Here is a 12,672-nt window from a genome sequence, read left to right as displayed (position 1 = left end):
AGTGGAGGGAGGAAGTGTAAAGAAAGATACAAAGTAGGAGGAAAAGGACGGGCCAGGGATTGAACCCAAGACCTTCTGCATACGAACCAGAAGCGATAGCAACTAGACCACCAAGCCCGTCGTTAAAGCGTAGATGAATTTTATTCAATTCAAATAACTAAAAATACTCAAGGAAGTTTCCTTGTTATGGAATTACAAACACTTCTCAAATCCATGTTTCAAAACCACTTGACAGGACTGTTTCGTGTAAGTAATCTGTATAACTTGTACGGTACCGTCGATTGGGGTGACAATGGGTCTGGGGGGTGAGATTGGGTCAAAACAAAGAAAAATAAAATTTGAAATAGCTCATCAATTATCGTTAATTTATATTTAAAACTTTATATTATTTCAAAGAGGAGATGTTTTTACACGTCATGATGCAGTATAAGATGTTTTGCAATAATCGTTTTTTGTTAAATTTGTGGCTAAACTTGTATGACGAATCTACTTGTAAATCACCCTGGAAAAATTTCTCCTTCGTTATGTTTAACACAAGTACCCAACCATAAATTTTCTTATAAGTGGATAGCTGTAGGTATTACCTGGTTGATGTAATGAAAAAAGCGGGCTGTCATTGCTCTTTTTATTTAAAAACTGAATATTTTCGACCCTATGTATAAATATTAAAAATGGGGGGGAGATTGGGCCAAGCAAGTAAGGGGCTGTCCATAAACCACGTGGTCATTTTTTTGGGACTTCTCAACCCCCCCCCCCCCCCCCCCCCCCGCGTGGTCATTAGTCCATACAAAATTTTTTATACGTCCATACAAAATGCTCATTGGCCAAACCCCCCCCCCTCCCCCTCATGACCACGTGGTTTATGGACAGCCCCTAATCGAGTGCACATACCTACCTTACCGGTCAGGCTAAGGCCGGGGTGGCCTGTACATAGTAGCCGCTTCCATTCCACTCGGTCCATGGCTGTGTGTCTCCAGTTCCGCGCTCTGCGTAGGGTCCGCAGATCGTCCTCCACTTGGTCGACCCACCTAGCTCGCTGCGCTCCACGTCGTCTTGTACCGGTCGGATGACTCTCGAGAACCATTTTAGTCGGATTGCTATCCGACATCCTGATGACGTGACCCGCCCACCGTAGCCTCCCGATTTTCGCGGTATGGACGATGGTTCGTTCTCCCAGCAGCTGATGCAGCTCGTGGTTCATTCGTCTTCTCCAAGTCCCGTCTTCCATCTGCACTCCGCCGTAGATGGTACGCAACACCTTCCGTTCGAAAACTCCAAGGGCGCGTAGGTCCTCTGCACGTAGGGTCCATGTTTCGTGCCCATAGAGGACGACCGGTCTAATCAGCGTTTTGTAGATGGTTAACTTCGTGTTACGGCGAACTTTATTCGATCGTAGAGTTCTGCGGAGTCCAAAGTAGGCACGATTTCCTGCCACAATGCGCCTCTGAATTTCTCTGCTGGTGTCGTTGTCGTCGGTCACCAGCGAGCCCAAGTACACGAATTCTTCAACCGCCTCGATTTCATCACCGTCGATATGAATTCGGGGTGGCGGGCGCGGTGATTCCTCCCTGGAGCCCTTTGCCATCATGTACTTTGTCTTCGACACATTAATGACTAATCCGATTCGCCTGGCTTCACTCTTTAGTCGGATGTACGTTTCCGCCATCGTCTCAAATTTACGAGCAATAATATCAATATCATCGGCGAAGCCAAGCAGCTGAACGGACTTCGTGAAAATCGTCTCACTCGTGTTTATCCCCGCTCTTCTTATTACACCCTCCAGAGCAATGTTGAACAGCAAGCACGAAAGACCATCACCTTGCCGTAACCCTCTGCGAGATTCGAAGGGACTCGAGAGTGTCCCTGATACTCGAACTACGCACATCACTCGATCCATCGTCGCCTTGATCAACCGTATCAGTTTATCCAGGAATCCGTATTCGTGCATAATCTGCCATAGCTGTTCTCGATCGATTGTATCATACGCCGATTTGAAATCGATGAACAAGTGATGTGTGGGCACGTTGTATTCACGGCATTTCTGCAACACCTGGCGGATGGCGGACATCTGGTCCGTTGTAGCGCGTTCACCCATAAATCCAGCCTGATATTGCCCCACGAACTCTCTTGCAATCGGTGATAGACGGCGGCATAAAATTTGAGATAGTATCTTGTAGGAAGCGCTCAGTAGTGTGATCGCGCGGTAGTTCCCGCAATCCAACTTGTCGCCCTTTTTGTAGATGGGACACACGATACCTTCCATCCATTCCTCCGGTAATACTTCCTTCTCCCAAATCTTGGTAATGACCCAGTGTAGTGCTCTCACCAGTGCTTCTCCACCGTATTTTAGAAGCTCGCTTGGTAGTTGATCTGCTCCAGCGGCTTTGTTGTTTTTCAACCGGCCAATCTCCTCCTCAATCTCTTGAAGGTCAGGGGCCGGAAGTCTTTCGTCCTGTGCACAGCACATACTCCTAGATCTGTTACCACGCCACCTGCGGTACTTGCAACGTCGCCATTGAGGTGCTCATCGTAATGCTGCTGCCACCTCACCCTCGCTCGTGAGAATATTCCCGTCATCATCTCGGCACATGTCGGCTTGTGGCACGAAGCCTCTGCGCGAGCGGTTCAGCTTCTCGTAGAACTTTCGTGTGTCCTTAGCGCGGTATAGCTCTTCCATCGCTTCGCGATCTCGTTCCTACTGCTGGCACTTCTTCATCCGGAAGACTGAGTTCTGCCTGTTCCGCGCCTGTCTGTAACGTGCCTCATTCGCTCTCGTACGGTGTTGCAGCATTCTCGCCCATGCTGCATTCTTCTCGTTTTTCAACTGTTCACATTCGCCGTCGTACCAGTCGTTTCTGTGATTCGGAGTCGCGAAGCCTAGTGCTGTAGCCGAGGTACTACCTATGGCGGATCGGATGTCCCTCCAGCCATCTTCAAGTGTAGCTGCGCCAAGCTGCTCTTCCGTTGGTAGGGCCACTGCTAGCTGCTGCGCGTAGTCTTGAGCCACTTCTACGTTACGCAGCTGCTCGATGTTGAGCCGCGGCGTTCGACTTCGACGCGAGGTGATAACTGTCGTTCTGAGTACCCTTATATATGCTCATTTAACTCATGTGACCTCTATTCATTTATCTATCTTCTATATACATAAATAAAAATGGAATGGTGTTTGTATGTCACGAATAGGCTCGGGAACGAGTCATCGGATTCACTGTTGCATTAGTGCAGAGCTCCGACGTGTTCGTGCGAAGAAATAATTGAGAAAAGTGTCCGGGAGGGAAGGAAAAAAGGGAAAATCTGAAACTCCGTTTTGAGCGGCACTTTTCTACGGAACTGCATGTCAAAAAACACAGCAGGCAGGCAGTACGACGTTTGCCGGGACAGTTAGTTTCGCATAAAACCAAAGTTTCTTTTCATTATCTTCAAGAAGTTTCTTCTGGAATCTTTCAAGACTTTTTTAAGGAAATACTTCTGGAATTTTCTAGGCAGATTTCACGACCTTACTTTCTACATTTGAGTTCCTTCTGGAATCCCTGGAGAAGTTTTATCTGGGATTACTCCGGATTTTCTTTTGGTATTTCACTTGGAGTTTTTTTTTTTTTTTTTTGAATATCAGAAGGAACTTCTAGACGACCCCTAAAGAGTATCCATGTGTTCTAGGAGAAATCCCATAAAAAAAATGTGGAGCCTCAGATGAATCTATTTAAGGAATCCCAGAAGAAATACTTATGTGGAAAAATATTGAATTTCTGGGGAATTTCAGAAGATAGTTCACAATAAATCTTACAAAAAAACTTGTTGAGGAATCTCGAACTGATCTTGAGAGGAATCTCAGAGAAAATATCTTGAAGAACCCATAAAACCTCAGAAGGAACTCTAGCATAGATATCTGAAAAAAATAAGAAATCTCAGAAGGAACTCCTTGACGAATCTCAGGGCGCTGTTCATAAACTACGTCCATCTCAGCCCCCACCCCATCCCACCTTTTCGAAATTTGTATGGAGCGTAGACTTTTGCCAGATCCCCCGTCCCCCCCTAAGAGTCTACGTAGTTTTTGGACAGGCCCCAGGAAGAATTTCTGGCCGAATCCCATAAAACAAAATCAGAAAACATCAAAAACTACGAAAAAGATCTCCAAACCAGAAAAAAATTCAGAGGAATTTTCAGAGAGTCCCACAAGTATGTAATATTTTGAGGAATTACAAAAGGTATTCTTGAAGAAAAGACAAAAAAAGAACTCCAGTAAAAATTACAGAAGTAAATCCTTGAGGAATCCCTGAAGGATCTTCTCGTAGAATCCCAAAGAAAATTATTATAAGAACCGCATAAGAAATTCCTTAAAAAACACAAACATTTCCAGGAGAAATCCCAAGATGAATTCTTTGAAAAGTCGCAGATGAAACTCTTTGTCCCCAGAAGAAACTGCTTGAGGAAACTGAAAAGGAACTTATAGAAAAATCTCGCAAAAATATCTGGAGAATTCCTGAAAAAAATTCACGAATAAACTGCAAGAAAACCTAAAGAAAATCCAAGAGAAATGTCAGAAAACATCATTAAGTAATCCCTGACATTTTTTTAAATTAAAAAAGAAATTTCAGGAAGGATCTTAGCAGAAATTCCTGAAAAATAATAGAAGTGTCTTCAGGGAAAATACCAGGAGGTATTTCTTGAGAAATCTTACAAGGAACTGCTTTAAGAATCGCTGTAGAAACATCTGGAGAGCGTCTTGATAGAATTTCTGACAGCATGTTGCCCAAGGTAACTCATTTCGCTGTTAATTCTATATTAAAACATTTTTCAATAAAAATTACTTCATTTTATATTAAGAAACTATGCAAATTATCAATAAACTGCTATTATTATAGAGTAAGGTGGGGCAAAAGTTCGACCCTAGTTGAAAATTCAACCTTTTTTAAAAATTCGAAGCAGATAAAAATAAATAAATACCGTGTGGTGATTCTACCATCCATGAGCTAAAATTTTGCTGAACAAAGTTACACCAAATGTCTTTCCAATTTTGAGTTACAACACTTTTTGTATGTGTGTGTTTTATTCGAACTCTTGCCCCACCACTGGGGCAAAAGTTCGAATCTAGTGTTTGTGGAATTTCGCTAACCGTAGCACACTATTTTGACACTTTGGTAATAGGAATACCTGAAACCACTTAATATTTGATGTTAGAACTGGAATACACTTTAAAATTAGATCTGGATTTTACCCAAATCGGGGTTAAATTTACTACACCAAAAATTAGTAATTTTCCGCCAAATTCAGATAAAACAACATTTTTTTCAACTTCAATCGAATGTTTTCACTAATTCCCTCATTCTTAGTAATAATATGTACATTTTGCAGATTTTTAGGTTTATAGCTAAAGTTGCCACATGACTCGAACTTTTGCCCCACAATTCGAACTTTTGCCCCACTATGTGTAAAATATGATTTCCAAATCTTTTTCGTAACATGTTATACATGCTAAAGCATCTTCAAAATATACCTAGTTACGCCCCAAAATAAAACATCAAATTCGATTTCATTACAATTCCATTACATGCGTTGGAAGAACCATCGCATGTTACAATTTTTTGATCAAAAACCAACATTTTGTCATAACTTTTCGAAATATTGATCAATTTTCATAATTTTTGGAGTGAAAGACTCTTTTTCAAAAAGGGTTCGAATAACCTTGACACCCGAAAGAAATAATTTGAATTGAGCTCAAAAACTTCAAAAGAAACTCTTGCCCCACTCGAACTTTTGCCCCACTTTACTCTATTGATATAAGGGAATTGGGGCTGAATCAGTTACTTAGGTTAAGTTTTGGTACACTATGCTGCTATTTAAGATCTATTCATGTATGCTCTCAAAACAATTTGTCATAACGAAAACCTCAAACAATTCAAAAAAAGTTTGAATTCCGATGAGTTAACTAAAATTTCATTAAAAATGTAGAGGAATTGGGGCCAAATCAATCATATGCTCAATGCAATGCTACCCAAAAAGCCCAAAATGATTTATTTATAAAGGACATACACAATAAGAACAATTCAGTCTCATGAGCATTTCATATTATGTGAAGTGAATCGAATATGTCTGGAAAAAACTCATTATTATGTGAGAATATAATGAATTATGAGAATTGGGGCTAAATAACACCGATAACACTAGTTTACAGCATTTATGAACTCGGTAAGCTGATGATCATTTTTGGTGTTGAATCATGCCCTGAGTTCGATAACGCGAAAGAAAAAAAATACAGTGAAGTGGCAATTTTTTCGACTTTCCATACAAGGTTGATGATTTGAAATCGATTTTTGTTCTATTTTTAAGCAAAGTCGCTCACTTCAAACATCTTATTCTCCGTAATCAATGCTCTGATTGAGCTGAAATTTTTACTGTGACTAGCCTACATATGATGTGTCAAATAAACGTCGAGAAAGAATTTTTAAATTGTTTTTTTTTTCTTATTGAAACAAATACATTTTTTCAAAAAATTTTGGGAATTTTGCTAAAATTTAAAGAGATCGTCCCTAAAGCTCGCCAATATCTTGAAATTCATCAATCTGACGCAAAACCTGTATTCAGTGTAAAATACATCGGCTAAAATCATAAACCAATTTCCTCAAAGAATTACGTCTGGCCCTAGGCAGGTTCACCTCCGCTTTCAAAAGTTCTTTCAACCATTATTTGAGGTATTTCATTTCGCACAATTCCAGAGACTTTCTTGGGAATTTCTCTAGGAATTCATTACTAAATATCCGTAGGAATGTCTCCAGGAATTACCAGAAAATGCATTAGGAATTCCTCCAGAGATTCTTGCATTATTACTTTTTGTGATCGTAATTCCAGTACTATTCCTCCGTATATTTTCTTCAGAAATGCCTCAAGCTTTTCCTCCAAGAACACCTCTTGGATTTTTTCACGCACTCAGAAATTTCTCCAGAAATATTTCAAAGGAATTTGTAAAGCAAATTCATTGAATTTTCTACAGTAACTATATTGGAAATTTAAAAAGATTCCAAGAGCAACATTCATGAGATTTTTGGGATTCCTCTAAGATTTTTTTTTTGTTTTCAAGAAAATCATTCACATTTTCTGTTAATAGATTTCTTCAGGTAATCTTCTGAAAACTTCCAATAAATTCTCTTAAAGTTCCAGCAAGCAGGCAAGTATACTTCCCAAGAGGTTTTCCTGGTATTCTTCCAGGTATTTCTCCAAAAATTCCTCCCGTGATTCCTTCAAAAATTTCCCTAGGTTTTATTCAAAAAATACCTTCAGTGATTCTTTTAGTAATTCCTGCATGGATTCCTCCAGAAATTTCTTCAAGAATTCTTCAGAAATATCACCAGGGGCTCTTTCAGTATTTTGAGGATTTTTTAAGGAACTTCATCAAGAGATTTCTTAAAAAGAAATCTTCTATTGATATTTTTTTTTGTACAATTCCTCTAAGAGCGAAAACTCCTTCAAGGAGTCGTGGGTTCAAATCCCACCAGAACGCAATTTTGTTTTTCACAAATGTATCTCTCAATTTGTCAATAAGCGATATTTTGTGCCTTCTAACTACAAGTTTTTTTTTGTTTTCTTCAGGTATTTCTGCAAAAAATCCTTCGAAGCTTCCTTTAAAATTGTTTCTGCGAATCCGTCACAAATATCTCCAGGGATTCAACCAAAATTTATACTCCACATTTTTTTTTCAGAATTTGTTCCACAAAAATTACTGGACGATTTTTTAAATTCTTAAGGAAACCTTTAAGGAATTCCTGAAAGTACTCCAGATGACAGCTGTGGAAATTCCTTGAAAAAAATCTTGAAATTTTTCTGGAAGCCTAAAACCCTTAAAGTAATTTCTGAAGTAACCTCTGGAGGACTTGCTGGATCAATCATCGGGGTAATACCTGAAAGAATTCTCTGAGATATCTTCGAAGGATTTCTCAAAAGAATTTCATGAGACACTTCTAGAGAAATTCTGGAAATCATACCTAGGCAAAAATCCTGGAGGAATTTCTAAAGAAATTTCTGTAAAAAAATATTGAAACAAGTTTTGGAGAAGTTTTCTGAAAAATCCCTGAAGAGAGTTCTAACGGAAACCGTTGAGAAGTTTCTGAAAGCTCTCTAGGAGATACCTCAGGAGAAATGCTTCAATGATTTTTTTGTATAATTTATCAAGCTGTGCTGTTGAATTATTTTAAAGTGCTGGAGGAACTCTTCAAGGAAGCACTGAGGAAAATTCTGAAGGAATCTTCCAGGAAATGCCTGGAAGAACTCTCTTAAGATATGCTTCGAAATACTTCTTGAAAACATCTTTGAGATGTTGCAAAAAATACAAACAACAAAAGTCCATCGGTAAAATGAAAATAATCCTGAGGAAAGGTCTGAATAAATCATCAAATGAATTCATGAAGCCGTATTTGGAGAAATCCTGAAGGAATTTGTAGAGGTGTCTCTTGAGAAGTTTCCGGAAAAAAAATATAGAAAATATTCCTGGGAAAAGCCGTGGAGAAGTTTTACAAAAAATTCCTGAGAAAATATCTGGAATTCTTGATGGTGTGATTCTCTAGGTGAATTCCAGCAAAAACTTTTGAAAAAAAAACTGGAAAAAATCTCAAAGCATCCATAAGGAAATTTCTTAAAGAATCTCCGAAGGAATCTGCGAAGAAATTCCTGCAGAAATCTCTGAAGGAATTCCTACAAGAACTTCTAGAATCTAGATGTAATTCTGCAAGAAACTGTAAAGTAAATTGTGTCAGAATGACATTTTTAGAGCATCCCTGGAAGAACACCTGGAGGAATTGCTTGGGACACCCCTAGAAGAATTCCAACAAACATTTCTCGAGAACTTTCTAGAAGAATTTCTGGAGAAATTCTAATGTTAAATTGCTGGAGGAAATGTTAATAGAATCCCTGAAAGAATTCCATCATAAAACAATCTTTGCAGGAATTGAAAATTGGAGGAATACTTCCTGAAGAAACTCGTGGACTAGTTTTAAGAAATTTCTTGAGAAACTGCTGAATAAATCCCTACAAAAATTTACAAAGAAATACATGTACAGTAGATCTGTCCACATTTTCGAAAATGTGTCTTGATTCTCAAGTACACTACCATTTATTGATCGGTATCTTTATAACAAAAAATAAGACCGATTTCCCGCTCTTTCAACAAAAGTTGCATTTCAGGAAAATACATTCATTGGGCGGAATTTTATTTCTTTCTATAAAATTATTGTGCAAATTCGGATTCTTGCAAATAATGTGCATAAGCCGAAAATAATGTGAAGTCATTCCCACGAGGGAGTTCTACTATAAGGGGCGCTGAAATTTGGAAACCTTGAGTAACCAGCTTTGATTTTACCATGACAGTATGATTGAAGTGCAGTCACATGAATGATATGCAAAACACTACTAATCAGCGTCAGTCACTCTAAAGGCGCTTGATGAATTATTCAACGGAGATATAACAGACATGCTATTATCTTCAGTAACACAAAGCTTGGTTTTCGCTATTGAATACATCAAATCTTGTTTCCTCCTTGACTAGATTATCGTTCGCAAAAATCCTAAGAAACACCTGGACGAGCTTCTGGTGGAGTTTTCGAGAAACTCCGGAAAAAAACCGATAAACTTCTGGAGGAATTTCCGTGTAACTATTTGAGGATTTCCGGGGAATTTCTAGAGGAATTCCCGGGAAGCTCCTGGATGAATTCTCAGGAATCTCTATGACAAATTTACGAGAAACTCCTGCAGAAATTTCCGAGAATCTCCTGGAGGAATTTCTCGAGGAACTTCAAAAGACATTATTCTGGAGAGATCACTATTAACTTTTACAGTTTATGCTAACGTAAGAACTTCACGACACACACGAGACGCGACATGACACAGGCCATAACACTTGTCGTTCTTACAATCGATTGTAAGAACGATAAGTGTTATGTCTTGTCTTATGTCGCGTCTCGTGTGTGTTCTGGAGAGATCCCGGAATTTTTTTGTGGAACTCTCGTGGAAACATATCCGAGGAACTTATTTAGGGAATTTCAAGAACACTCCGAATAACAATCTGGAGAGAATCACGCATTGTTGCTGGAGAACTTCTTGGTGAACTCCTGAACTCGTATCGAGGAAATCCTGGAGGAAATTTTCGGATAATTTATGTGGTCATTCTGGGAAAATGGTAGTCATGGGAATTCTGGAGGAATTCTCGGGGACTCCTGGAGATATTCCCGTGGAACTCATAAAAGATTTGCAAGGGAAATCCTGAAAAAAATCTCTGAGAACTCCAAAAGAAATTCGCGGGGATTGCTGAAGAAATTGCCTGGAACCTCCTGAAGAGATTCTCGGGAACAAGGATCGGTATATTCGCCTCACTCCATTCATATTTACTCCTCTTTGCTGAAGCGAATCGAGAAATATGCAGCAAACGGATAGTCATGATCAAACATGCAACCCCATCACCAGTGAGAAGCGATGGGCAAATTGTTCGACATGGATATTCGTTGCCGTTCGTCGCAGTTTGGATCGCACGCGAATGAATGAATGAATGGCGAATGGTGAAGAATGGTGGTGAGCGATCGAAGCGGCTATTATCATAACTAGATGAGAATTTTTGTATGTAATGCATACATTTTAAGTGTATTGTTGTTGAAATGCTAGATTAGCAAAGAAAATAATAAACATTCTTTGGGAACATCAAAAATTCGTATGCACAATATCACTCACGAATCGCATCACCGCTCGATCGCTTGCGATGCGAATGTGGACGAATGAGTACTTTCAAAGTGTGGCTTCCCACCGTTCGCCGGAGTTTGCTGTCGTCGCTGACAAGCAAGCACACAAACTAAAGCGACAACCGTTCGCTGCTGACTGTCTTCGCATGTGGAAGAAGATAAAAAGTGGAAATCAGGAACCTTGCTCGGGAATCTTGAGGAATGCCTGCAATCTTAGAGTAATCATCGGAGAACTCCAGAAGAACTTTCCGGGAAGCTTCTGAATTAATTACTGTGAAAATTGTGGAGAAATTCTCAAAATATTTCTGAAAGTATTCATGGGGAATCATAAGAAATTCTCGGGGAAATCCTAGAGACAATTTTAGAATCAATTCTCAGATGTGTTCCAGAAGGTATTCTGGGAGAACTTCTGGAAGGAACACTGACGGAGCTCCTGAAGAAATCCAAGAATGCACTCCTGGAAGCATCTCATAAAGAACTATTATATAAATACCTTAATAAATGATCAGAGGAGTTCCAGTAGGAACTCCTGGAAGAATTCCAGACGATACTGCAAGAGAAATTACAGAAAAAAAACTGGAGGAAGCCCAGAAGAAACTACTGATGGAATTCTAGACTCCTGGAGGAATGATAAAAGAAATTGCTGGATGAAATAAATTTTATTCGAAATCTTGTGAGGATCAGAGTTTTATTGGGCGATTCTTCCAGGTTCGTCTTACTATTTTGCAGCTTTGTGAACTAACGAGCAACACTGCAACTCTACCAGATTTGGAGTTTGAATGCAACTTTATTGACATAATAAATGTTACATGTGCCTTACATAGTCTATTTGAACCAGAACAAAGATAACAGCTTTTTGAACGGTTTTGCATGTGCTGCTCAGAATGTAGCACAAAATCTACATTACTTCATTTAAAGATGGTGTCAGTTGAAAACATTGCCACTTATTCATCATCTCCCTTCTCCCTCACCTTCAGGAATGCGCAACATCGAGGAACTGCAGAGCTGCGCCGTGTTCGCTCGCGATCGCATCAACCCGTACCTCTTCAACTATGCCCTCTCGGTGGCCCTGCTGCATCGTCGGGACACCAAAAACCTTGACCTCCCGTCGGTGGTCGAAGTCTTCCCGGACAAATACGTCGACTCGCGTGTCTTCGAGCAAATCCGCGAGGAAGCCACCGTAGTGCCCGAGGGTATGCGTATGCCCATCGTCATCCCGAAGGACTTCACCGCGTCCGATCTGGACGAAGAGCACCGGTTGTGGTACTTCCGCGAGGACATCGGCGTCAACCTGCACCACTGGCACTGGCATCTGGTTTATCCTTTCGAGGCGTCCAATCGTGCGATCGTCGATAAGGATCGCCGCGGAGAACTGTTCTACTACATGCACTCGCAGCTGATCGCGCGGTACAACTTTGAACGGTTCTGTAACAGGTTGCAACGCTGCAAGCGTTTGAACAACCTCCGGGAGCCGATCGCAGAGGGGTACTTCCCCAAGCTAGACTCCCTGGTGGCGTCCCGTACTTGGCCCGGGCGGGTTGACAATGCCGTAATCAAGGACCTGAACCGCGAGCTGGATCAGATCAAGCAGGACGTTTCGGATCTGGAACGCTGGATCGATCGTATCTACGAAGCCGTTCACCAGGGTTATGTGGTGGACGAGTCCGGTAATCGCATCTTCCTGGACGAAGAGAAAGGCATCGACATTCTGGGTAATATAATTGAGTCTTCAATTTTGTCACCCAATCGCCAGCTGTACGGCGACATGCACAACGTTGGACACGTGTTCCTGTCGTACACGCACGATCCGGACCACCGGCATCTGGAGTCTTTTGGGGTGATGGGTGACGTGGCTACGGCCATGCGTGATCCGGTGTTCTACCGTTGGCACTCGTTCATCGACGACATCTTCCAGGAGCACAAGATCAAACTGCCGGCGTACACCAAGAGTCAGGTG

General features: G+C 40.7%; 2 protein-coding genes across 2 annotated transcripts in view; one reads left to right on the top strand and one right to left on the bottom strand.

Annotated features, from left to right (window-relative positions):
- LOC134285574 (tachykinin-like peptides receptor 86C) overlaps positions 1 to 12,672 on the bottom strand; it is a 545,193-nt gene that overhangs the window by 371,688 nt on the left and 160,833 nt on the right. The window lies entirely within an intron of this gene.
- Positions 1 to 12,672, top strand: part of LOC109622447 (phenoloxidase 2) — a 70,713-nt gene that overhangs the window by 27,319 nt on the left and 30,722 nt on the right. The window contains exon 2 of the mRNA XM_020076773.3: positions 11,693 to 12,669. Within this exon, the coding sequence (XP_019932332.1) occupies positions 11,693 to 12,669 (977 nt within the window). The remainder of the gene's footprint in view (positions 1 to 11,692; positions 12,670 to 12,672) is intronic.

This window comes from Aedes albopictus, chromosome 1 (assembly GCF_035046485.1).
Source record: "Aedes albopictus strain Foshan chromosome 1, AalbF5, whole genome shotgun sequence".
Taxonomy (NCBI): Eukaryota; Metazoa; Arthropoda; class Insecta; order Diptera; family Culicidae; genus Aedes; species Aedes albopictus.
This window is presented reverse-complemented; position numbering and strand designations above follow the sequence as displayed.